The sequence below is a fragment of the Capra hircus genome, chromosome 9 (assembly GCF_001704415.2).
Source record: "Capra hircus breed San Clemente chromosome 9, ASM170441v1, whole genome shotgun sequence".
In the NCBI taxonomy this organism is placed as follows: domain Eukaryota; kingdom Metazoa; phylum Chordata; class Mammalia; order Artiodactyla; family Bovidae; genus Capra; species Capra hircus.
The window spans coordinates 55,565,670-55,592,361 of NC_030816.1; the positions used below are offsets into that span (position 1 = coordinate 55,565,670).

Below are 26,692 nucleotides of genomic sequence, written 5' to 3' on the forward strand. Positions count from 1 at the left end.
ATTAGTGACAGAACAGGGATTTAAATCCTGGTTTGGGTGCATACTAAGTTTCTTCAGTCATGTCTAACTCTTTGCGACCCAATGGACTGTAACCCGCTAGGCTCCTCTGTCCGTGGAATTCTCCAGGTAAGAATACTGGAGTGGGTTGCCATGCCCTCCACCAGGGGATCTTCCCCACCCAGGGATCAAACCTGTATCTCATGTCTCCTGCATTGACAGGCAAATTCTTTACCACTAGTGCCACCTGGGAAGCCAGTTCTATCAGACTCTTAAACTCACCCCCCTGACCATGACCCAGAAGATCCAGGGCCACTTGCTGATGCTTCCACTAGCTCACAGTGAGGCTTTGGGCTTTGCCCTGACAGTGTGTTTTTCTTGTCTTCAGGATAGCTACCTCCTAGTGCTGTTTTGAAAATAAAATGAAACAAAGCATTTGAAGATTCTGGTCTCACTTCTGTCACTGGCTTAAAGGGAGAAGAATGAGTCAAGACAAGTGGCAAGTCATGGTTGGCTTGCTGATTTAGCAGTATTCAGGCTTGGAAATTGGAAGCAGAATGGAATCTGAGTCTGAAAGCAGCAGGGAGCGTGAAGAGTACTTTTCCTTCTCTTTGGGGCTTGGGCTGCCTGTGGTTCTGCTGGGGTTCTCCGGGCCCCTGACGGGCACAGTCGTGTAGGATGCAGGTTCTCAGGTTCTGAGATAGTGAGGACATCTCTTTCTACTAGGAGATTTCATGTTTGGTTTAGATGGTGGTCTCTATTCTGAAGATTTATGGTCTTAATTCTACGTGAAACATTGGAGGATATATTTCTCTCAGGATCACCTTTATCAGATCTGTCTTCTCACAAGAGTTAATCTTCTACTTCACTTTTTCCTACCCTAAAGTCAAATCAAGAATTTTAATACCTATATTTGCGGCCAGAATTGATAGACATTTGTATTTGCAAATTTCTACTTTGGATAACCACATTATTTATCTATTAAACTTCATTTCAAGCAAGTCTACAAGGATGTGCTGTATTAATGTAGCCTTCCAAATTGCATTGTAAGTGCTGAGTAAATTATTGCTCTGTGAATGATTTCCATGTAAGTAGTTGTAAATGATAGAGGCAGGCCTTTACTATCCATTCATGAAGTATCAACAAAAGAAAATAGTCCACATTTGATTGTCTAGAGAGATGAAGTAGCGGTAAAACCATACAAAGATCCACTAAGTTATTTCTCTGACACTATTCCCATCTAATATTTTCTTGCTTCTAATATTAAGGAAGCCCAGCAATGGATGTTTTAATACTGTATTTCCAAAAATGCATTAAATTGCTTTCCAGGTCATGAAAGTAAGATTTTCATTTTTTTTTGGTATGAATTTTTTAGTAATAATAAATAGCTTATTCAATATCAGTCTCTGGTTTTATATAATTATTGTCAAGATAACATTTATTGTAGAATAATTAGAAAATACAGGAAATCAAATAGCAAAAAATCAAAATTACCTGTGATTTTATCTTCTAACACATTTTCTAAATTTTGGGCAGCATTTTGGATTTTTTTAATATATGAAATATTGTACTAGCTATTTTGTAGCCTGAAGTGTTTTAACTATGTAACATTATAACCATTTTCACATAAATATTTATACTAATTATAAAACAATATCAAATATTCCCTCTGTGGATTGATGCAACATTATTTAATGAACCAATCTCTAATGGATATCTAAGCTAGTTATTCCCTGTCTCTCACTATTATAAATGCTATTGCAGTAAACCTTAGTAGTGATTAGGATTAGGGGTGTGTGTGTGAGTATGTGTGTATGTGATACAAAATACATACAAATGGCTTACACAGCAGTTTATTTCTCTCTCACATGGAGGAAGTTCAAAGGTAGGTGCTCCAGGATTTAATGGTGCTCAATAGGATCAAGAAATCAGGTTCCACCTATCTTGTTGTTCTGCTTTGCAGAATGTCTGTTCCCAAAGTCTTATCTTGGTCAGAGGTGTTCTAGAGGACTGGTTACTCAATTAGTGTTCTTCCCCAGAAGGAAGGAGGGTTAGGGTGAGAGCGTGGGGAGAAAAAGTTTGACCATATACCTTTAGTAAATTTTCATCTCGGGAAATGTCAAGAAATACAGAAAACTCCTTAAAAAGTAATATGTTTCATGCAGGTAAGTAGTTTGAGAGGAAAGCGATAAGAAATCTGATCCTTATAAAATGATGGTGGCAGAAATGTCTTCCAGAATTAAAGGCTTTGATCTCTGAAGCACGTTGTACACATTCAGACCTACTCTTCCCTACTGTTCTCACTGAGCCAGCTACTTGAGCCAAAGTCTGTGCACGTTTATTTGAGTGTATATCACATGTTAAAATAAAAACCTGGAGTCATGTTTCTGTGCATTTCAAGGGATTTAGCTCATAATAGATTTTCAGTAGAACAGGATGAGGACCTAAAACCTTAAAGCCAGTTATGTGAGATTTGCTGGATGAAATGTGGAAAGAGGGACCATGAAGGGTTTTTTATAAAATATTTGAAGAATTGAAATGTTTCACAGAGAAACAGTTTTCTATATGAGCTCACTCAGGAAGAACCAGGGCTAGTGGATGTTAGCTCCAGTAAGACAGATTTTTTTTTTTTTTTCAAATTCAGCGTAGTGACTTTCTAACATTCAGAGCAATTCAAATTTAGAGTAGGTTAGTTTAAGAGAAAAGTTATTCAAGATCAACAGTAGAACAGTGGGAAATAGGATGAAAAAAAACTGTACCACTAGGCTTCCCTGGTGGGTCAGTGGTAAAGAATCCACCTGCCAATTCAGGAGACATGGGTTTGATCCCTGATCCAGGAAGATCCCACATGCTGTGGAGCAGCTAAGCCTGTTTGCCACAGCTATTGAGCCTGTGCTCTGGATCTCCTGAGCCACAGCTACTGAAGCTCGCATGCTGTAGAGCCCATCATCTGAAACAAGAGAAGCCACTGCAATGAAGTCTTCACACTGCACCTACAGAGTAGCCCTGCTCACTGCAACTAGAAGCCCATGCAGCAAAGAAAACCCAGTGTAGCCAAAAATAATAAGATAAATAAAAATAAAATTTCTAGGCAGGTTCAGTGGCTCAGATGGTAAAGAATCTGCCTGCAATGCAAGAGACCTTGGTTCGATGCCTGGGTTGGGAAGATCCCCTGAAGAAGGGAACGGCAACCCGATCTAGTATTCTTGCCTGGAGAATCCCATGAGCACACTGCAATTGCAGAACAGCCCTGTACACCACAGCTAGAACAAGCCCATGCAGCAAAGAAGACACAGCGTAGACAAAAAAATAGACAAATAAAAATAAAATTTTATATTGTACCACTTATAATAGCAACAGAAAGCCTCAGATACATGAGAATAAATTTAACAAAAGAGATACAAGACCTCTACATGACAGTGATAGAACATTGAAGAAGGATATTAAAGAAGGTCCAGAGAAATGAAGGGAGATACTTTGTTCTTGGGTTGGAAGGCTTGATATTGTGAAGATGTTGTCTCTCACTAAATTGATGTATATTCAGTGATAATTTTAGTCTAAATCCTACCATTTTTTTTTAACAAGCCCATCCTAAAATTGGCAATGCAAAGGGGTGAGGATAGTCAAGGCAATCTTGAAGAAGATCTAGATCACAGACATCAGTACACTTATAAAATGGGGGTTATTAAAATCTGTGGATTGTTAAAAAGACACCAGTGGATCAGAATCAGAAATCTTTAGTAGCATATTTATATTTATTTTAAAGTTGGAACTGTAGTACAACAGGGAGAGGATTTCTTTTCATTCAGTCATGGTTGGGCAGTTAGAAATCTATGTGGAAGAATGATCTTTACCATATACAATAATGCCATTTATAGCAAAATAGATGGACCTAGAGATACTGTGTGAAGGAAACCAGGGACAGAAAAATACCATAGGACATCCATTATATGCACAATCTAAAAAGAAATGATACAAATGAACTTACTTAAAAAATAAAACAGACGCACAGACTTAGAGAACAGCCTTATGTTAATCAGCGGGAAAGGAAGAAAGGAAAGGATAGTTATGGAGTTTGGAATCAACATGTACACACTGCTGTATTTAAATTGGATAGCCAATGAACCTACTGTGTAGCTCAGGGAACTCTGCTCAATGTTATGGGGCAGCTTGGATGGGAGGGGAGTTGGGGGGAGAATGGATACATGTATAGGTAAAAAATTTTTAATATATAAACTCATTTATAATAACTTCAAAAAAGATTGTCAACTTTGTTATCAGACAGTTACAGTTGTAACCACAAGTGTACCACAACACACTCACTAAAATGAATACAACAAGAAAGACAGTACCACATCTTGGTGAGAGTATGGAGCATGTGCAACACTTTTACACTATCAGCAGGTGTGTACTGTACAGCTGTTTTGGAGAACTGGCAGAATTTGCTGAGGCTTAAAGTATACAAATGCTATATCCACAAAGCCCAACTCTTCAGTATATATGCAACAGAAAGGTATACGTATATTCAAAAAAAAGATCCATACAAGGGTGTTCACAGCAGCACTGTTGGTCATAGCCAAAACTTAGAGACACCTCAAATGTTCATCAGTTCCAAATTAATTGTGAAATAGTCATAACAATGAAAACCCATACAGCAAAGAGCAGGTCAGCTACAACTACGTACAGCAACGTGGATGAACTGCACAAACTGTTGAGAGAAAAAAGCCAGCTACCAAATGGAATTTTCATCAAACTGCAGTTCAGAACAGGGCAAAAAGCAGTGGTGTTAGAAGCTAGGACAGTGGTTTCTTTGTGGCATGGGCTATGATTGCAGGGGATTCTATGTGCTGCCACATCTGTTTCTAGCTGAGCTGGTGGGTAGGGGGAGAATTAAGTGTGAGGGAGGTGCCTTTTTTCTGAAGGGCTTTGAGTTAAGTAGTTTTCAGGAAAGATGTCTTTTCTGAAGGATCTTAGGAGATAATGATTAACAAATTCTGTCAAGAGTCCCAAGGACAAATAATCATTTATTAAAAAGGCTGTTTTAGAATAGGAGAAAACCACGTTTGGATAAAGGCATTTGCATTTCTGCTCTTTTATTTTTATTGCAATAATTTCATATCCATTTTCAAAAAAGATAAGGTGGCTATTTAAGAAGTCAGTGTAATTGGTAAATAGAAATTGGAAGAACAACGCAGAGATGAGATAAAAGGAGAGAACGGGTATGGTATCTACAGGGTAATCTCAGTAGATGGACTTGAGCATACTTTCCTCTTCCAGGACGTCCAGAGGCAAAAGAGAACCAGCTATAGTTTCCTAGGCTGAGAGTTATTTTCTTTGTCCCTAAAGCTCCGGTGCAGATTTCCTCCCTGAAGCATTAAAAAGGCAACACTGAATGACGTAACAGTGCATGTTTGACGATAAGACAAATGTGTCAGTTGAGTTTTAGGTGGTTTCTTATGATGACCTTCGGTAAAAATGAAGAGAGTGTAATTACTCAGTGAATGTAATGTTGAACCAATGCTTTTACCTGGTATCCCTGCCACTTGTGGTTTGGGGGTGACATATAGCTTTTGGGGATTTTGTTCTTTTTTTTGGCTACTTTTCAGAGAGTGAGTTCACATCGTTTCTGTCAACCAGGTGCCCGGGAAGAAAGCAGCGTACAGCAGGCGCAGCGTCGGTCAGCCGTCTTTCTGTCCTTTAAGTCCCCAATTCCATGTCTGCCCCTGCGCTGGGAGCAGCAGAGCAAGCTTCTCCCCACGGTGGCTGGCATTCCTGCCAGTAAAGTTTCCAAATGGAGTACGGATGAGGTAGGTTTTACTTTCTTTGTCTGCCAGGGATCTGACGTAGGAGTACCGGCTTAAAGAGTGGGCAGTATGAGTGCGTATGGGGCTTAGTCTTTCTTTCTAAGAAGAAATTATTCTGAGAGAAACAATGAAAACATAGGTTGGATATTTGGAACGTGTACCAGTTAGATTCTGGCTTCTGTTTCAGAACTGGAATTTTGATCTTATTTTTTAACAGGTGTCAGAATTCATACAGAGCTTACCTGGATGTGAAGAACATGGGAAGGTATTTAAAGATGAAGTAAGTGTTCAACTATATTGCAGTATGTTTCTTAATGGGGGACACAGCACTGAAATGCAGTGAATAGGGAAATACTCTAAATTGGCAGAGGAGGGAAGAGATGGGTTATGTTGAAATTGACAAAGTGATACTGAGCTGTCTAACAAGCAGTGTTAATCAGTTGTATAAAAACATGCAAGATGAGGAGTAAAGGAAATGTTTGTACCATTTTATGATGCCCCACAGCAGTAGCACTAAACTCATTATTTAAAAAAACAAACACAAAACTTACTAGCATACATTTATATAGTATATAGCACAGAAAGAAACCAAAGCAAGAAATAAGCAACATTTCATTTTTAATAAAGTAAAACTAGCTCCCATTATTTAATTTTCAAGTGTCATTTTAACACCAAGATTAACTTCATTTGATGCTTATAATTAATATTACCATTATTGCTAAAACAATCCCTTAGATCTTACACATTTCTCATGTTGTTTATACTAACTGACATGCATTACATTTATTAGTATCTGCCGTTGGAAGTGGAGAAGGAAATGGCAACCCACTCCAGTACTCTTGCCTGGAAAATCCCATGGATGGAGGAGCCTGGTAGGCTGCCGTCCATGGGGTTGCTAAGAGTTGGACACAACTGAGCGACTTCACTTTCAGTTTACACTTCCATGCATTGGAGAAGGAAGTAGCAACCCACTCCAGTGTTCTTGCCTGGAGAATCCCAGGGACTAGGGAGCCTGGTGGGCGTCCATCTAATGGGGTTGCACAGAGTCGGACACAACTGAAGCGACTTAGCAGTAGCAGCAGTCGTTGGAAGATTATTTTATTAGTTTTTTTCATTTGTCTGTCCAAAACTTCAATGTAAGGGATGATTTAGTAATGATACCACCTCTAGTGAGCATTAGGACAAAAAGAATTTCGACCTCTAACTACACTAGAAGCCAGAGACTCTTTTCACTAGAGAACTTTAAAAATAAGCTACTTGCCTGTCAGCTCCTCCAAGCAGAACAGTCCATTATTGCATGATCTTGGCTCCCAGAAGGTACAGTGAGGACTAGGTCATCTCAGAAGTCTTTGTCCCACATCTGCTGTCTGCAGTCATAAGTTATCTTGTTTGTGCCTGTGTTTAGCCTCCACTGTTCAAAATGGCACATTTTCTGTTAAGAACATTGCAACAGAGTAAGAGTGTCGGGACTGCCAAGAATTCAGCCACCAGTCGCCAGTGTCAATATACTATTAGCTATCATTTATGCTGTATGTGGTGGAGAAGGCAATGGCACCCCACTCCAGTACTCTTGCCTGGAAAATCCCATGGACGGAGGAGCCTGGAAGGCTGCAGTCCATGGGGTCGCTGAGGGTCGGACACGACTGAGCGACTTCACTTTCACTTTTCACTTTCATGCATTGGAGAAGGAAATGGCAGCCCACTCCAGTGTTCTTGCCTGGAGAATCCCAGGGATGGGGAAGCCTGGTGGGCTGCTGTGTAGGGGTCGCACAGAGTCAGACACGACTGAAGCGACTTAGCAGTAGCAGCAGCATGCTATATGTGGATGCCTGTGAAAATGCACAAGGATCTGATTTTCATCAGCCTTTTTCTGACTTATGTTCTTATTTCAGAAATGTTCTTTCTAGTGGATCTTTAATTTGCAGTTACTCAGATTTTGAGCTTCTTAAGGCCCAAGTCCTAAGTGTCTTTGTGTTACTCTCAGTCAATTTTCCGTCCCTAAGCAGGCTTATATACCTGCAAGGAGCCATTGTTCTTTCTTGGAAAGAACCTTTGAAAATGACGCAACAGTTTTAAAAATAAATTTCTAGTACATATATTTTATAAACACTACTTTTGGTTCTGTTGATGTCTAGACAGTCCATATAGATTGCTCTGTTATTTAGTTAAATTAAGGTTCAATTTCACATGATATGTTATTTCTTTGAATAACTTCTTTCTTCATAATATCTTTGGAGACACTCCTCAGGCACCAACCCGACAGCCTCAGAGGCAGAGCCTTCTTTTGAAGAATGAGGCAGTGAATGTTCTCTGTTCACGTGTCAGTCATATGTTCATTTCACTCTTCATTCATCCTGTGAACTCTTGTTAAATGCCTGCCATGTGTATGTTACTACCTGTGATGCTCTGGTGAGAGGGTTAATTCAGAAGTAATAGGACACAATCCTTGCTCTCAAATGTCTCACCAGGTCAGCAGGCATGGGGTTTGAGTCCTAGACGAAAACCAGAAAGCAAATGTAAAATCTTGTAATTCATCTCTGAATGGCAAAAAAGTGCAGGTGTGGGCTCTTATCTGAAACCATCCTTGACTTCTGTTTCTCTTATACACTCCACATATAATCAGTTGAAAAACCCTATTGGGTGTATTTTAAAAGCATGAGGATTCCAGCTCTTGCTCCACCATAACCTCTATGGGCAGAGTCACTGTCATCTGACAGTTGGATTAAAGCAGTAACGTCTAGCCAGCAGCCTTGCTTCTACTTCGCCCTTCTGTAATTTATTTCCAGCATAGCTGGGCTGATTCTGCTAGAGCGTCGTCAGATCACGTCTCTCCTCAGTTCAGATCCTGCTGGCAGTTATCAGAGTAAAAGCCAAGATCCTCACCAGGGCTACAGTCTGACACTCCATCGCTTCTCTCACCATCTGACTTCTTTGTCCTCTGCCCGCTGCTGACACTGTTCCACACACACACCTCCTTGCCGTTCCTAGCATTATCCAGACACACTCCGGCTTTCCTGTCTGTCTGGCATGCTCTTCCTCTGGGTGTTCACATGGCTCACTCCACTTCTCAGTGTCCCATCCTAACTGTCCTCCTTCAGACTGCCACCTTCCACCCCGGACTCCACTGCCCACTTACATCCTCAACCAGCAGTTTTCTCATGGCACTAATCACCTGTTAGAATTAGTGATTCTAATTTGCCTTGTTATGGTTTTTCTTATAGTCTACCTCCTACTCCTAAAATGTAAACTGTACAAGGAGTTTTTGTTTGCTTAGTTTTGTTTCTGTCTGTTTTAGTCTCTGCTGTATGCCCAGGCCCAAGAATAATACTTAGAATATGTACTCGCTTGTGTCCGACTATTTGTGACCACAGGGACTGTGGCCCGCCAGGCTCCTCTGTCCATGGGGATTCTCGAGGCAAGAATCCTGGAGTAGTTTGCCATTTCCTCCTCCAGGATCTTCCCAACCCAGGGGTCAAACCCAGGTCTCTTGCGGCTGCTGAATTGGCAGGCAGGTTCTTTACCACTAGCACCACCTGGGAAACCCATTTAAAATATAATGGGTACTTAATAAATTTTTGTTGAATGAATATATTCATCCCTTTACTCCCTGAGAAGGACATTCAAAGAGCAGGTCGCTGTAATTTGTGGAGTTAAAACATTGGAAGAGAACCATGAGTGCACAGTGAAAAGAGTAATGAAATGGGAGGCAAGAACCCCAAGTTCCAAGTTTTCCTTCAGAGTTTTGGGCCTTTAGCAAGATACTTAATCTCTGGAGTTAGACCAGTTTGTATGTATTATGAAAGCATAAGCGAAAAATAAACCCAGCAATATATCGCAGTCATTACGGTTTTTAGAAAGTCGTTTCTTAATTTACTTCTTTCCACCTGAGGTTATCCTTATGGCTGCACATCGAAGCAGCTTGTGAGAAACCCATTTTCCTGTGGGTTGATTTTTTCAGATGAATAAATTTGACTTTGCTCACAGTCCCTATTTGGGGGTGTTATTGCATATAAGAAAGATCTACTTATCAGGAAATGTTTGTACACCTGAACTCCCTGTCTGTGCTTTTCCAGTGTTGCATGTAGAAGACAGCTGATAATTTAACCTTGAATATGTCCCACGACCCTGGGTCCAATCAATTCACAATCTTTTGTCTTTTTTCCTCCCCTTTTAGCAAATTGATGGAGAGGCATTTCTGCTTATGACCCAAACAGACATTGTGAAAATTATGAGCATTAAGTTGGGCCCAGCGCTCAAAATTTTCAATTCTATCTTGATGTTCAAAGCCGCAGAGAAGAACTCTCACAATGAACTTTGAAGGTGGTGAATTTTGAATACCATCAGCTTTCTGCTTTAAAGCTCATATTTTACTCAAAGCACAAAGACAGTTGTAACTTCTAAGTGAGAAGTCTCCAAAAATCTAAAGAGCGATGCTATCAGATTATTTATATTCCTCAAGAGACGATATATATGAATTCTTACAAAAGTGCTTGAGCTTTTAACCAGGTACTGTCTAACAACAGTCATCTTTCGGTTCTGTTCACTGAGCTAAATTTATCTTTGTAAATCTTTTTGAGGCTGGGGGGGTGGGGGGAAGGGGGACTTCATTAATTATTTATGGAAAAAGTGGGGGGGCAGAGTAAGAACTTTTGGCATTTTGTAAACATTGTTGAATTCTCTTTCATGTACACTGTTTCTTTTTCAATACTTTCAGGAACCTTTTTTATATAATCAAACTTCAACTTAAACCAAATTAGTCAAAACCTGGCTAAGTTTAGCCAGTGGGACTGTTATCTGTATTGTTAATTCTGTGCCATATTTTGAATTGCAACATTATGCTAAGTATAACTTTGCAAGTCATGATATTGCCTAACTGCTTGTCCTGATTCATTGAGGCTGAATAGTTGTAAAAATTACCTTCCTTTAAATCAGTGTTTTTACTTTTGCACGCAATTATGAAATGTTAAACAAATTACTTTCACCAGCATCTTGACTATAATTACCAAAAACATGTATATAAATAATGGAATTAAAAAATAAAATATATAAACATAAATAAGGTGATGTATTTGAATGGCATCAGTCTCATACATTGTGGTGCCCTGTGTGTTTACAGGATTCCAGTGATATCAAAGGAATATACAGTTATATTTGAAGGGGGTGCTGTTTGTATGATCTTGAACTATTTATGAGATTATATTGAGCTTTTCTCTAATTGTCATTGAAATAACTGTGGTCCTTTGCAGAGGTGAAGGGATCGTTCTGTCGATGTAAACACTAATCCCAAAAGAGCTCTGTCTTAGACCTTGCAGTGTCCTCCAAACCCAAAGGTTTTCTTCAGTGTTGGCTAAAGAGAGAGTATATAGATTTTACTGAAAAGGCAAGATTTGAGGGAGCAACCCCAGTTGAGGCAAACATTCTAAATGCTCATAGATCAGGGAAGTGACTTCCTAAAGCTCCATTTTGGAGAGACCCTTTTCTCCATAGAAGTGTTTGCCTCAGTAGAGAAGCGTACAGATGCACTTTAATTGAAAGCCCTTGATTCCCTATAAACTGAGAGCTGGTAGTGTTTCTTTTGCAAGAATGCATTTCCAACGCAAAAGGTAAATTATTTTATCAGCCTATGTATGTAACTTCTATTTCCAGGATTGGATATTTATCCAAGGACTATTTTAAAAGTAGAAAGTAAGTTTGTAGCATGTTGTCTGAATTCTGGGGAAAGTTTCACCTTTCTCTGTAGTTGCTCTCATTTTTTCTCATGTAGGATTCCCTTGATATCTGCCCTGCCCCACTCACCCTGTTGGAAGTCTGTAGTGGTCCTTTGCTTTTGTTGTAATTCAAGGTAAAACAGGGCCCATGACATCTGCCATGGCCGCTTCATTTCTTTGCATGAGTCTGCTTAAAAAAAGTTTTTCGTTGTTAGTTTTTATTTTCTTTATGTTCTGTTCAGAGTTTGTACATTCAAGTTGCACTTGTTATACCTGACATGAATAAAATAAAATCTTAATTGCAGATGCCTTTTTTACATATGTATGATTCTTAAAAATAGAAGGGGTGAATGAGAGCAGGAGTAATATCAAACATATGGCATTAGATAGCTGTGTGATGGAGCTGTAGGGTTCACGGCAGTTTGTCAAGCTATGTCCCAGATGATGTGAAGAGTGACAAAAAGGAAGAAAAAATTTTTTAAATGTTATTGTTAGGTCGAGTAGGGTTCACACACATTGAAGACTTCTTTTTTAAAGCATGTGTTGTTAAAAAAAAAAAAAAAGAAAAGAAAAGAAAAAAAGAACCTTTAAATCTTACTGAAAACGTCCACTCATTCTGAGAAGCATGTTGTTTGTGTTTGAGGCAAGATATTACTCCTCCCTGTTAGGGTGGAACAGTCTACCAAAAGAAGTGGAAAGCTTTCACCATTCCCTCCCTGGGATATGCTCTAAGAATGGACTGAGTTTTAACAGAGGAAATAGGGAGCCCATGGTGACAGGGAGGTCCCTGAAGTGAGAGAAGCAGGTTTGAGGTAAGACAAAAGGGAGAGATGAGAAATGTGGAACTTGACAGGACCTTCCAATCAAAAGGCATTTTAAAAAACTTACAAATACTCTCTGAGCCAAAGGAGTCCTGCCTGGAGGTTAACATATTATCCCAGGCTGCCGTTCTGCAACTTTTGGGTTCAGTGGATTCAACCTCCAAAGAAAATAGGGTTAGGTTGGTCAAGCAATATTGAATATTTGCCAAGTGGCATGGCCATGCTGGACATTGGAAATAGATACACCGCTGAAAGCATGAATTTTACGGGACTCTGCCCTCATGGTCAGCTCATGTCTATCATGTTCAAAGCCAAACTTCACTGCAGTTTACCTGCAGCTAGCTCCACCTCTCTCTCTCCACCCTCAGCCCAAAGGAGCAAAGAGAGGCTTTCATTCAAGGCTAACTCTTTAAAAAAAGGTATTACACAGAATTGAAAGAGACACGTGTACCCCAATGTTCATCACAGCACTGTTTATAATAGCTAGGACATGGAAGCAACCTAGATGTCCATCAGCAGATGAATGGATAAGAAAGCTGTGGTACATATACACAATGGAGTATTACTCAGCCATTAAAAAGAATACATTTGAATCAGTTCTAATGAGGTCGATGAAACTGGAGCCTATAATACAGAGTGAAGTAAATATCAGAAAGAAAAACACCAATACAGTATATTAACGCATATATATGGAATTTAGAAAGATGGTAATGATGACGCTATGTGCGAGACAGCAAAAGAGACACAGATATAAAGAATAGACTTTTGGACTCTGTGGGAGAAGGTGAGAGTGGGATGATTTGAGAGAATAGCATTGAAACATGTATATTACCATATATGAAACAGATTGCCAGTCCAGGTTTGATGCATGAGACAGGGTGCTCAGGGCTTATGCACTGGGATGACCCAGAGGGATGGGATGGGGAGGGAGGTGGGAGGGGGTTCAGGATAGGGAACACATGTATGCCCATGGCTGATTCATGTGAATGTATGGCAAAAACCACTACAATATTGTAAAGTAATTAGCCTCCAATTAAGTAATTTACAAAAAGGTAATACAAATGAAACATATTTACAAAACAAAGACTCATAGAAAGAAAATTTATGGTTACCAAAGGAGAAAGGTGAAGGGAGAGATAAATTGGGAGTTCGGGACTGGTATGTACACAGTGCACTGAGATGACCCAGAAGGATGGTACGGGGAGGGAGGAGGGAGGGGGGTTCAGGATGGGGAACACGTGTATACCTGTGGCGGATTCATGTTGATGTATGGCAAAACCAGTACAGTATTGTAAAGTAATTAACCTCCAAATAAATAAATTTATATTTTAAATGATTTAAAAAATTTTTTATGTTAACCAACAAGGTCCTACTATATAGTGCAAGGGAACTCTGCTAAATATTCTATAATAACCTAAGTGGGAAAATAATTTGAAAATGAATAAATACATGTGTATGTATAACTGAATCACTTGGCTGTACACCTGAAACTAATACAGTATTAATCAACTATATGCCAATCCAAAGTAAAAGAAGAAAAAATAAGAAAGGCCAGCCATAGAGATTGTGGACCTCCAAGGGAAAGGACTCTTTTAGAACTTCGTAACTTTATTCTGGAGAAGAGGAGTAAGATTGTGAAAACTTAAAAAAATGGGAGTTGGGAGGGAATAATTGGGAGAAATAAAAGAAACTTTGCTGCTGCTGCTGCTAAGTCGCTTCAGTCGTGTCCGACTCTGTGCGACCCCATAGACGGCAGCCCACCAGGCTCCGCCGTCCCTGGAATTCTCCAGGCAAGAACACTGGAGTGGGTTGCCATTTCCTGCTCCAGTGGATTAAAGTGAAAAGTGAAAGTGAAGTCGCTCAGTCGTGTCCGACTCTTAGCGACCCCATGGACAGCGGAGCCTGGTAGGATTTTCCAGGCAAGAGTACTGGAGTGGGTTGCCATTGCCTTCTCCGGAAAAGAAACTTTATAAGGAACTAAAAGCACATTGTAGTGAAAGAGAAGAAATAGAAACTGTAAAATAGGGACTAGTTATGGAGAAATGTACCAAATTGTTCTTGCCTGTCCATTCTCGTATAAGCAGTGAATAATCATTGCAGAGGTGGGCAGCTGATCTCAAATTTTCTTTTTTCCCACTGACTTAAGCATTTTAATGAACAGTCAGAGATAAAAATACTAGTATTTTGCAGTATTTCTAGAGATGTGTTATAAAAATTTCTTCAATAATATGAACGCTTCTTAAACTTAAAAAAAATAATTAGATGCAATAACCCAGATCCATTGCACTGTGATGCCTTATTAGCACACTTAAATTCTTCAGTCTTTTAAACCAATTAATTCTTTCAAAACTAAGTAACGTCAAGATTGTGATAACAGCAAGGGGCACCTTAAAACCATAATGTTCGATTACAATGTAGGACTCTGGGCTGGATGAGGCTCAGGACTAGGGCTCCTGAGACAGACTGGAGAGCTGATCTAGGAAGGGCCTAACTTGGAAACTGTAAGCTGGGCCCCTGGGAGTGAAAAACCAGGTTCTTATTACAGATCCAAACTAGCGCATGGGGCAACCAAGGCACATGAGAACACTGGAGGTCAAAACGAGGGAAAACCAGAAACCTTGTGGGGAGACAAGAACCAGCTGTATCACTGTATCTCAAGGGAGGGAAGCAGAGGAAGAGGAATACGGGTCACCGATGATGGAAACCTGTGCCAGCGAGACCATCCAGCAGTGAGGAGACCTCAGAAACAGCCACAGTTTTCAACAAATAGGATGGAAGGAAACCTAAACTCCCTGCAGGGCAGCTCAGCAGGCGAAAAGAGGAACTGGGGAGTTGTGTGCTGTGCTAAATCCGTTCACTAGTGTCCGACTCAGCAACCCTGTGGACCGTAGCCCACCAGGCTCCTCTGTCCACGGGGATTCTCCAGGCAAGAATACTGGAGTGGGTTGCCATTCCCTTCTCCAGGGGATCTTCCTGACCCAGGAATTGAACCTTTGTCTCTTAGCTATGTCTCCTGAATTGGCAGGGTGAGGCGGGGTTTACCATTAGCACCACCTGTACATCTTAAAATGCTCAAGTTCAAAATGTTTCCAAACAATGCTCAAATCAAATGGACAGAACCACAGGCCACAAATGTGCAGCTCCTGGGCATTCAGTTCAGTTCAGTCACTCAGTTGTGTCTGACTCTTTGTGACCCCACAGACAGCAGCACGCTAGGCTTCCCTGTCCATCACCAACTCCCGAGTCTACTCAAACACATGTCCATTGAGTCAGTGATGTGATCCAACCATCTCACCCTCTGTCATCCCCTTCTCCTCCGGCCTTCAGTCTTTCCTAGCATCAGGGTCTTTTCCAATGAGTTGGCTCTTCGTGTCAGGTGGCTTAAGTATTGGAGCTTCAGCTTCAGCATCAGCACTTCCAGTGAATATTCAGGACTGATCTCCTTTAGGATGGACTGGTTGGCTCTCCTTGCAGTCCAAGGGACTCTCAAGAGTCTTCTCCAGCTCCACAGTTCAAAAGCATCAATTCTTCAGCACTCCTAGGCATTAAGTCTTTCAAAAGTGGACATATTGCCTTAAGTTCAAGTCATACCCTGATATGAAGGATTTTAAGAAAATGTGAAGCATAGTGTCTTTTAAAAACTAATGCCCCCTTGAAAGTGTTAACTTGGATTGGAATTTCTTAAAACTCGAAATAAACAGCTCTTTAAGTCATATTTTATTACAGAATTTCAATAAAGAAAGTGTAAAGGTCAAAGTGTAAAGGTAGAAGGCATTAATATTCATTTGAATCTCAGTGACAAGATGATTTTTCTAATATTAATACCTACCTCTACTAAATCAAAACAATGGTTAATAGTTTCAGCCACCCCAGAGATCCATTCTGCTTTAATATTTGGCATGCTGTTAAGTGACTGGATGTTGAAATCCTACTTCCTTTTCCTTTCCTTTCATAGAAGGAAAATATGGGCTGTGCACATCAAAAATCAGTGTCTCTAGGAAGTTGAGGGTTTGAGACAGTCTTCTTGGACACTCAATCCCAAACACATGGAAGGAAGCTATGAGTGCAGCCAAGGCCGTAATACAGTCATCCACCTTTGTGAGTCTCTCTTTTTCTAAATACAAAGAAAATTCACAGACATCCATGTTGAAAGGGTTCTTAACTGCTAACACAGGCGTGGACACTTGCACCTGAATAAAAAAGATTACAGTCACTACCCTGTGGTACGTAAAATAGCTCAATAACACAATGTGCCTCAATTTAACCATGATACTACAACAAACGCACTTGTTACAATGTAGCATATTTGTAAATATGACAAAACATAACTTTAAAATAGGCCACCATTCTGCTTCAATATATTGTATTAAATATCAAACCAATGATCACTGACATACTGCATACCTTGTCATTCACAATGACAAAAAGGCTGGAATCCTCCCCAAAAACATCTGGTAGGAGTAAACAAGTGGCTGTCATCTTCATATCTGTCAAAGCAAGTCCAAGTAAATGTTGTAAGTAAAGCCAGTATTAAAATGTGTGGGTTTTTTGTTGCTGTTACTTACCTTCTAAAGAACAAATTAGCTTTCTTATATCTTAGTTCCCCTAGTTTTCTTTTTTTTTTAAAACAACATCCCCTTGTAGTAAACATTCAAGATCTCCTGTTCTGCCCTCCATGTCACAGCCAAGAGGAGGTAAGATTTCTATACTCTCTATCCATCTGCCAGAATGATTTCATTGTACTTAACCTGTGGTCTGTAAATTACCTTCTATATGAAATTAACAGGTTACTAGTTTCCTAAATATAATATTATAATATCACGTGTACTTTAAAAATCTATTCTTAAGCTCCTTCTACTTAAGAAATTATTTTTTCTTCCTCACATATTTTTTCACTAAATTCTACAAAATATAGCTCTCCTAATTACCCTGAATTATACAGGTAACTGAGACCAGATCACCCTATCCCCCAGGTTTACTAACGTTTCAACGTGTCTTCATCTGTGTGCTGTTTCATCTTTTCTTGCAATACAATAATGATTGGGTTGTCCACCAAAGAAAGAGAAGCCAGTATATTTTCTGAATAGGATTCCAAAATGTGCCTTATTTTCTTATAAATATCTGTTCTTGTAAGAAGTTGGAATTCTCTGAAGAGCTGAAAAAAGAAAAAGATCACAAGAGAAGCTAACCTATGGACTGCAAGGAATTAAATTGCTCTGTAGAATTACAGTAAGCTTTGAAGGCTAGTTTATATGCTAGATATTTGATTAGTTTTAGTGGCGAAGTAGACTTAAGACAGAGGAGGAGCAAAGAGTGGAAGCCTGAAGTGAACAGAAAAAAGATAGAGTGGGCATGACAAACATCTGAGCTTGCAGAACTAAATCTGGATACAGACTCAACAAATGAGGGTAACAAAGTAACTGGGGGAAAGAGCAAACAAAAAAGAAATCCCTCCACAATGAATGCAATGAATATTTTGGCTGTCTGTGTTACCCAGCCGAGATTCTAGGATCTTACACTTCTTTACTACGTTGTTATTTTGGCACTCCAGGAAGAGGCACAAGAAATCTATCCGATTTTAGGAAGCAAACCTTGAAAAAAATCCCTAACCCTATTATGCTAAAGGGAAAAGAGCTTTAGAGACATTGTAACATCAGACAGAAATAAAGGATGAAAAACAATCTAAATGTACGAGATTCGACTATGAGATGAAAGCAAAACCAGTTAACATGTATGGTAACTTCTTTACTCAGAATCACTTTTTCCTGCTACTGCCCAAATTCTTCTCTTGGGAGAATTCCACCACCACTCCCTCCCAATTTTTTTTTTTTTTTTGACAGAGTGACATTATAAAACTCATCACCCACACTAAAAGGAATTATGTAGTCATCATTTTCCCTAAAACTCTATAAAAAACAGTTATATATTACCCACTGGGTCTCATTGCTTCTTGAATGTTTTGGTGGATCATAAATTGCCCAAAGATTAGGTGTGGAAGTTATCAGAAAACTGGAATGCACATCCTCATAAAGGCATAGCAGCTCTGCTATCAGGCAACCTTCAGTGGGCACTAATCTATATTAATAGCCTAAAAAGAAACTCTCTCAGAGAGCAGGGAGATGTGAAGTGAAACACAAGGAGGGTAGAGAGTCCACTTTCTTGGGTGCAGAACCTAGGAATTTCTTTAACTTTTTTTAAAAAAAAGAATTTCAGGTTGACATTACAGTTGCAGAAAGAGTAAATAGAGGTCACAAATGGCCTTCATGCAACTTCGCCCAAGGCTAACATTTCTGACTGATTTGAAAATAAGTTGTAGACAGGATGCCCTCTTAACCCTTATTCTTCATTGCATATTATTATTCCTTGTACTTAAGAAATACAAGAACACTATCCTACATAAGCACAGCATAACTGTCAAAATCAGGAAAATCTAATCCACAGACCCTGTTTAAACTTTCCAGTTGTTGCAATCATGCTCTTTACAAATCTCAGATTTAATCTAGGAACAGGTGAGATTTAGATATGTTTCTTTGGTCTCTTTCAGTCTGAAACAGCATCTCAGTTTTCCTTAAACTCCTCAACTTTTACTTGGGAGAACACCCCCTCCTTCCAGGTTCATATGATGTTTCTTCATGATTTACATACTTTTTAGCAAGAATGCTGGCACTTCTCCTTCAGGAGGATGGTTGTTGGCCCCATTATTGAAGATAGTAACTGATCGCTCGGTTAAAATGGAATCTTCCAGGTTAATTCATGTATATATATATAATTATTATTAATTAAAATATAGTTGTATGTATTTTATGGGGTGATCCCTTGAGCTGATGTAAATATCTTGTCCCTACTGTAATTTTCATCTGCAAGATTTAGCATTCACCAATGATTCTTGCCTCAATCAACCATCTACTGACTCATTTAGCATTTAAAAAGATCAGTATTTCACTTGTATTTCACACACTGTACTCTGCTAGGTACTTTGGGAACTACCACAATGTTTAGAACATGCTTAGCTTAATTGGTAAAGAATCTGCCTACAATGCAGGAGATCCTGGTTCAATCCCTGGGTCAGGAAGATCCACCAGAGAAGGGATAGGCTACCCATTCTTGGGCTTCCCTTGTGGCTCAGCTGGTAAAGAATTCGTCTGCAATGTGGGAGACCTCGGTTCAATCCCTGGGTTGGGAAGATCCCCTGGAGAAGGGAAAGGCTACCCATTTCAGTATCCTGGCCTGGAGAATTCCATGGTCTGTATAGTCCATGAGGCCACAAAGAATCAGACATGACTGAGCAGCTTTCACTTTCACTTTCTAACATTTTAGACTATTGGTTTAACAATTTTTGCTTTAAAAGTATATTTTATACATGTGTCAATCTGTCATACTCTTCTAACAGTTATTGCCAGATATTGCCTTTCCTAGCAACTGAAAGAGAATCAAGCGATAAATAAGGTAGGGTTGCTGAAAATGAATTAACTAAAATAATCCATGTAAAGCACTAAGAACATGCCTGCTATGTAATAAACATTCAGATGTTCTCTATAGACATTATTATTAAAATAAAAAATGCGGACAAATTCTTATTTCAGTTTTTTTTTTTTTCGGGGGGGGAGAGAAGAAAAGCCTGTAAAACTTTTCATTTCATTTGGTTTCTTGCACCCATAGCATTCCTTCAGGAAATGCATTCTCAGATAAAACTCTGATGAATCTTTCATTATATACTACAGCCAAAATTACAGTAAAATTATAATTGGACCTTTAATGGCCATCTTAAATAAACTAACTGGAAGGATGTTTGATTTACCCATAAAAACTTCGTATATTTTAAGACCACTAAAGAATCTATCTGCAATGTGGGAGAACTGTGTTCAATCCCTGGATTGGGAAGATCCCCTGGAGAAGGGAATAGCTACCCACTCCAGTATTCTTGCCTGGAGAATTCCTTTGACAGAGGAGCCTGGCAGGCTACAGTCCATGGGATCACAAAGAGTTGGACACGACTGAATGACTTTCCCTTTCACTTTATGGAATAATTTGGGATGATAAAGGAAATAGATTGTGAGTAATGCTGCAGGATAACAGCACCCTAATTAACTATCTTGATTGTCTAAATGCGTGCAAAGGGAAAATGTTTCCCACTGTCAAAGTCCCCCAAAGCAGGGGCGTGGTGCCTTAGGGCACCACTTGGCGACTCTTCAAATCTGATGACAGCCAGTGCGTGTTATCAGAATGATTCCAGAAATCCTTACCAAGTGCTCCTCATCGTGGCCCCTTGGACCCCACACATTTCTACTGAGATTCACACCCATCATCTTGCTACACAGTCCTGTTACCACTCCAAGAAGAAAGAGAGAAAAGTCCATCTGAACACACTAATCAGAGTATTATAGGTAAATACAGATACCTGATAAGGGCACTGCAGGAAAGGAAACATTTTAAGAACGTCCTTCAGAGGTGTTCTGCCGCCAATCAACTTTCTTCTTATTTCCAAAGTCTGGCTCATCCTCTTATCAATTTCTCTCCAGTCCTTTTCTGTTTTCACATATTCTTGCTGGAACCAGTTAATATGTTCATCTACCTCAAAATCTAAACAAACAGCTTCCTCCTGCAAAATATTTTCAAAATATCATATGTTCCATGTTTCAGGTGGCAGTTTAACACTCCATGAAGACTTGAATTATGAGCTGTTGTTACACACTCAGTAATGCCCTCGTACGTAGCATTATGTTTGACCTTGACTAACAAATGCTGTGAACAAATCTTTGATGCTGTGAACAAATCAAATAGTTAATTACCAACTATGGAGTTATAATCTGCTCTCTTGACAGATTTAAACGCTATTCATTTCCTACACACCCTTTTACATGGATATCTAGATTATCCAGAAGTTTAACATGTAATAAGAATGTCATTTACTCTTTTTTTTAAATTTTTTTAATTTTTAATTCTTACAGGTGTTCCCAAACATGAACCCCCCTCCCACCTCCCTCCCCATAACATCTCTGTCATTTACTCTTATGCATTTAAATTTTAGAAGGCAAAATATTAAGAAGAGATAAGGTTTTTAATGAAGGTTTTGTTATTGTTTGTATTCTTCCTTTTTAAATGCCTATTTGGAGTTATAATACCATGCCATATAATCCAAATTCAAAACAAATACAGTGGGTATATTGTTATACTAAATCATGAAGTTGTCGATTATATTCCCTATACATTTGGGTACCTTGGATTAGGTGGGGTGGCTAAGAGGTATCCCACATATTTTCATTAAAAATCTAAAGTGAAAAAAAAAAAATCTAAGGCAGGCGGAACAAGATGGCAGAGGAATAGGTGGACGTGTAGTACATCTCTCTCCACGGATACATCAGGAATACAACTTCAGGCACAGAAGTGGATGCAGAACACCAGCTGGGAGCAGACAGGAGTACCTGAGCAGCCGAAAAGAATATGTAGACCCACGCGAAACTTAGTAGGACAAAGGAACTAGGGGGAAAGACTGGACTGTTTCTAGGATGGACCTGCCCTCGGTGGGTGGAGGAACTGATGCAGGGGTCTGATCCCCACATCCAGGCAATTGTCTGAGTCAGAGAGGAGAAACATTTAGGGCTGTGAGTGAAACAGCTGATCTGTGGCAACCTAAATGGGATGAGAATCAGACAGTCCTTGCCGCAGCCATACATACCCCAGACAGGGAGGCAGGTTCCCTAGAAGTGCAGCAGCTGGGAGCTGGAGTTTAGGGATTGTGGAACAATCCCAGGGCGAGGGCTGCTGTTGACTGTGGAGAGACAGATCGAGGGGAGGGGAGGGAGGAGATTGTGGTGGGAAATGCCTGTGGAGGAAAGCGAGACAGCCATGGAAGCAAGGTGAGACTGCTGAGTCACGCGTAGGGGTGGAACCATCACCATAGCCTCTCTCTCCCCACACACCAGCATCTGCAGCTGAACAATAGAAAGGCTGGCCCATCAAACGCCTGAGCACTGAACAACAGAGTAGGACCCCACCCAGGGTGCTCCTTTCAGTGACTAATGTGCCAAACTACAGAGTAGGACCCCACCCAGGGTGCCCCTGTAAGTGCCTGATGTGCCGATCTACAGCATAGGACCAAGGCCAGGGAGACCCCTCTATGTACCTGATGCGTGGCACAACAGAGAAGGGCCCCAGGCAAGGGAGCCCTCTAAGTACCTGAACAGGAGGAGCTAAAGGAAAAAAGCTGGCCAAAGAGGCCTTCTGATCACCAGCTACAAGAGGCTTGAAAAAGACTCTGATAGGGCCATAACTCCTGCGGTGGAGACAGTCCATGTCCCTGCACACTTGGCGCCACCAGGATCCCCACAAGCCAAGCGCCTGTGCCACCTTCACCCTCAACCCTCACTGGGTCAGAGCTGCCACAGGCAAAAAATGTTTTGCGTCTGTGCATGCAGGGTTACTCCAGTCATGTCCAACTCTTTGCAGCCCTGTGGACTGTGAGCTGCCAGGCTTCTCTGTCAGGGGGTTCTCCAGGCAAGAATACTGGCGTGTATTGGCCAATACTGGTCGCCATGCCCTTCTAGAGCACTATGTTTCCTGCTTCCCTAACCGCCAACTCTGCTGAGTACCTGGTGCTGCCAGAACCCATGCAACCCAAGCAGCAGAACCACTTCCACACCTGGCCCTCACTGGGACAGACCCAAGTCCGCCAGGGCAGCCTCAGGAGCAAACCCCAGTGGACCTCACATGCAGAGGTGGAAATAAAACCACAATTGAAACCCCGGGGCAGTGTGGCTAAAGAAGAAGACCCAAAACCTTCCCACTAGCTGTACAAGCTGCAGATTAAATCCACACAATCAATTAGGCAGCCTCTTTGTCTATGGAATATACAAAATGACATTGAGAGCTCCCACAAAAGAAAATGCACTAGTTCTAATAGCTGTGGACATTGAAGATAAGGACACACAAGAGTAGGACAAATTGGAATCTGAGCTGCCCCCACAGCAGGTCCAGAAACCAGCACAGAGTTGGAAGGCATCCTAGGGAGGTAACGTGGACTGTGACTCCCAGCGAGGAAAAGCACTCTGACAGCAGTGACTCAAGAAAAACATTTATTATTCTTATGTTTTGACCTGTTCTGTGGACTCTTTTGGATTTTTTTTACTTCTTTCTTTTTTTCCCTTTGCCCCCTGCTCTGTTGTAGTTGTTGATTTTATTGGCACTAAGAAATCTAATTAAGCTCTTGATTGTTTTTTTTTTTTCCTCAGTCACATTTTTTATTGTTGTTATAAACCTCTGCTTCTGTATCGGGTTTTTGCAGTTCTATGGAGTTTTCCTTTTTTCTCTCTTTTTTTTAATTTTAATTTTTAAGCCCATTATTATTTTTTCTACATTTACTCCTTTGTTTGCTTTTCCTACTATTCTTTTCTCCTTTGCAATTAATCTTTAATGTATATAAATCTTCATCTACCTTTATTTAACTTTGCATATCCATTCTTTCTTTCTTTTCTTTCTTTCCTTTCGTCTCAACATATTGGTTAGTTTTGTTTTCATTGCTTTATTCCCCACTTGGCACCTTGCTTTAGTTTTATCTTCCAGTTTGTGCTTTAGTTAGTGTTGTTCTTAACTGGTAGATATAATTTTTTATTTCCTTTGTTTGCTGAGTCAATCTACTGTACTTTATTGGACTGTTTTGATTTTGCTTATTTTATAGTCATCAAGACAGTATGGTACAGGCACAAAAACAGAAATATAGACCAATGGAACAAGATAGAAAGCCCAGAAATAAACCCATGCACCTATGAGAACCTTATTTTTGACAAAGGAGGCAGGAATATACAATGGGGCAAAAACTGCCTCTTCAATAAATGGTGCTAGGAAAACTGGACAGCTAAATGTAAAAGAATGAAATTAGAACACTTCCTAATACCATACATAAAGATAAACTCAAAATGGATAAAACCCTAAATGTAAGACCAGAAACTATAAAACTCTTAGAGGAAAACATAGGCAGAACACTAGATGACCTAAATCAAAAAGATCCTCCCCAAAGTAAACAAGTGGGACCTGATTAAACTTAAAAGCTTTTGCACAGCAAAGGAAACTATAAGCAAGGTGAAAAGACAGCCCTCAGAATGGGAGAAAATAATATCAAATGAAACAACTGACAAAGAATTAATTTCCAAAAAATACAAGCAGCTCATACCACTTCATACCAAAAAAGCAAACAACCCAATCAAAAAGTGGGAAAAGTACCTAAACAGACATTTCTCCAAAGAAGACATACAGATGGGTAACAAACACATGAAAAGATGCTCAACACTGCTCATTATTAGAAAAATGAAAACCAAAACTACCATGAAATATCACCTCAAACCAGTCAGAATGGCCATCATCAAAAAGTCTACAAACAATAAATGCTGGAGAGGATGTGGAGAAAAGGCAACACTCTTGCACTGTTGGTGGGAATGTAAATTGATACAGCTACTATGGAAGACGGTATAGAGATTCCTTAAAAAGCTAGGAATAAAACCACCGTATGATCCAGCAATCCCACTCCTAGGCATATACCCTGAGGAAACCAAAATTGAAAAAGACACTTGTATCCCATTGTTCACTGCAACACTATTTACAATAGCTAGAACATGGAAGCAATCTAGATGTCCATCGACAGATGAATGGATCAAGAAGTTGTGGTACATATACACAATGGAATATTACACAGTCATAAAAAGGAATGCATTTGAGTCAGTTCACATGAGGCAGATGAAACTAGAACCTATTATACAGAGTGAAGTAAGTCAGAAAGTGAAAGATAAATATTGTATTCTAATGCATATATACAGAATCAAGAAAAATGGTACTGAAGAATTTATTTACAGGGCAATAATGGAGAAACAGACAGAATAGACTTATGGACATGGGGAGAGAGGAGGAGAGGGTGAGATGTATGGAAAGAGTAACATGGAAACTTATATTACCATATATAAAATAGATAGCCAATGGGAATTTGCTGTATGGCTCAGGAAACTCAAACAGAGGCTCTGCATCAACCTAGAGTGGTGGGATGGGGAGGGAGATGGAAGCGAGTTTCAAAAGGGAGGGGATATATGTATACCTATGGCTGATTCATGCTGAGGTTTAACAGAAAACGACAAAATTCTGTAAAGCAATTATCCTTCAATTAAAAAATAAATAACAACAACAAAAATATAAGGCAATCGGAATTCCCTCGTAGTCCAGTGGTGAGGACTCTTTCACTGTTGAGGCCCAAAGTTTAACCTCTGATTGGGGAAATATGATCCTGCAAGCCTCACAGCTCAGCCAGAAAAACAAACAAAGAAACAAAAAACCCTAAGGCAATCAACAGGCTTTGCTGCTGCTGTTGAGTCACTTCAGTCATGTCTGACTGTGTGACCCCATAGATGGCAGCCCACCAGGCTCCTCTGTCCCTGGGATTCTCCAGGCAAGAATACTGGAGTGGGTTGCCATTTCCTTCTCCAATGCATGAAAGTGAAAAGTGAAAGTGAAGTTGCTCAGTCGTGCCCGACTCTTAGTGACCCCATGGACTGCAGCCCACCAGGCTTCTCCATCCATGGGATTTTCCAGGCAAGAGTACTGGGGTGGGGTGCCATTGCCTTCTCCGAACAGGCTTTGCGGAGACAACAAAAAAACTCTTTCTCGAAAAATTAGTTGAGAGGACACTTGGCTGAACTACACTTGAATCAACAAGTTGACATACTATCATCTGACTAAAATGTGAACAGAAAGTGAAAGTGAAGTCGCTCAGTCATGTCCGATTCTTTGCGACTCCGTCCATCAAGCTCCTCTGTCCATGGGATTCTCCAGGCAAGAGTACTGGAGTGGGTTGCCATTTCCTTCTCCAGGGGATCTTCCCAACCCAGGGATCGAACCCAGGTCTCCCGCATTGTAGACAGACGCTTTAACCTCTGAGCCACCAGGGAAGCCCAATGTTACCTATAAAAGATGGGAAAAATGAGGACTTTTACAAGTATTTTAGGAAAGTGTTAGGTAGATCCACTATCTGTGAACATACGATGATCAGCAAGACACAGAACAAGTGAACAAATTTCTAGAAAAAAATGTAACATACCAGCAGGTCGAAAAGAAATTCCTACAACCTTATACAAATTTAGTTAGAAAATAAAAGTCTTTCCACAAAGAAAATACCAAGACCTGAAGGTTTCACAGTTAAATTTTACTAAACTTTCAAAACAGAGCGTGTACCAAATTTACATAAATTCTTTCAAGGAGTCAAAGAAAAAAAAGAATTCTATGAAGTATTCCAGTCCATTCTACGAAGGCCTGTATGAAGCCTCTGTGATTCCTAAACCTGAAAGAACTGTATGAGAGAAGATAATTACAGGTCAGTCTCATTTCT

At 40.0% G+C, this 26,692-nt stretch overlaps 2 protein-coding genes across 7 annotated transcripts in view; one reads left to right on the forward strand and one right to left on the reverse strand.

Annotated features, from left to right (window-relative positions):
- The window catches only part of L3MBTL3 (l(3)mbt-like 3 (Drosophila)), a 102,459-nt gene extending 90,643 nt beyond the window's left edge, over nucleotides 1–11,816 (forward strand). For all 6 annotated transcript variants that reach the window (XM_005684735.3, XM_018053199.1, XM_018053198.1 and 3 more), the window contains 3 exons: nucleotides 5,635–5,804; nucleotides 6,019–6,081; nucleotides 9,976–11,816. In XM_005684735.3, coding sequence (XP_005684792.1) covers nucleotides 5,635–5,804; nucleotides 6,019–6,081; nucleotides 9,976–10,119 — 377 coding nt within the window. In that variant the 3' untranslated portion in view covers nucleotides 10,120–11,816. The remainder of the gene's footprint in view (nucleotides 1–5,634; nucleotides 5,805–6,018; nucleotides 6,082–9,975) is intronic.
- SAMD3 (sterile alpha motif domain containing 3) overlaps nucleotides 16,036–26,692 on the reverse strand; it is a 45,974-nt gene continuing 35,317 nt past the window's right edge. The window contains exons 8-11 of the mRNA XM_013966557.2: nucleotides 20,729–20,929; nucleotides 17,314–17,485; nucleotides 16,735–16,817; nucleotides 16,036–16,520 (exon numbers count right to left, since the gene is read on the reverse strand). Of these exons, the coding sequence (XP_013822011.1) occupies nucleotides 16,236–16,520; nucleotides 16,735–16,817; nucleotides 17,314–17,485; nucleotides 20,729–20,929 (741 nt within the window). The 3' untranslated portion in view covers nucleotides 16,036–16,235. The remainder of the gene's footprint in view (nucleotides 16,521–16,734; nucleotides 16,818–17,313; nucleotides 17,486–20,728; nucleotides 20,930–26,692) is intronic.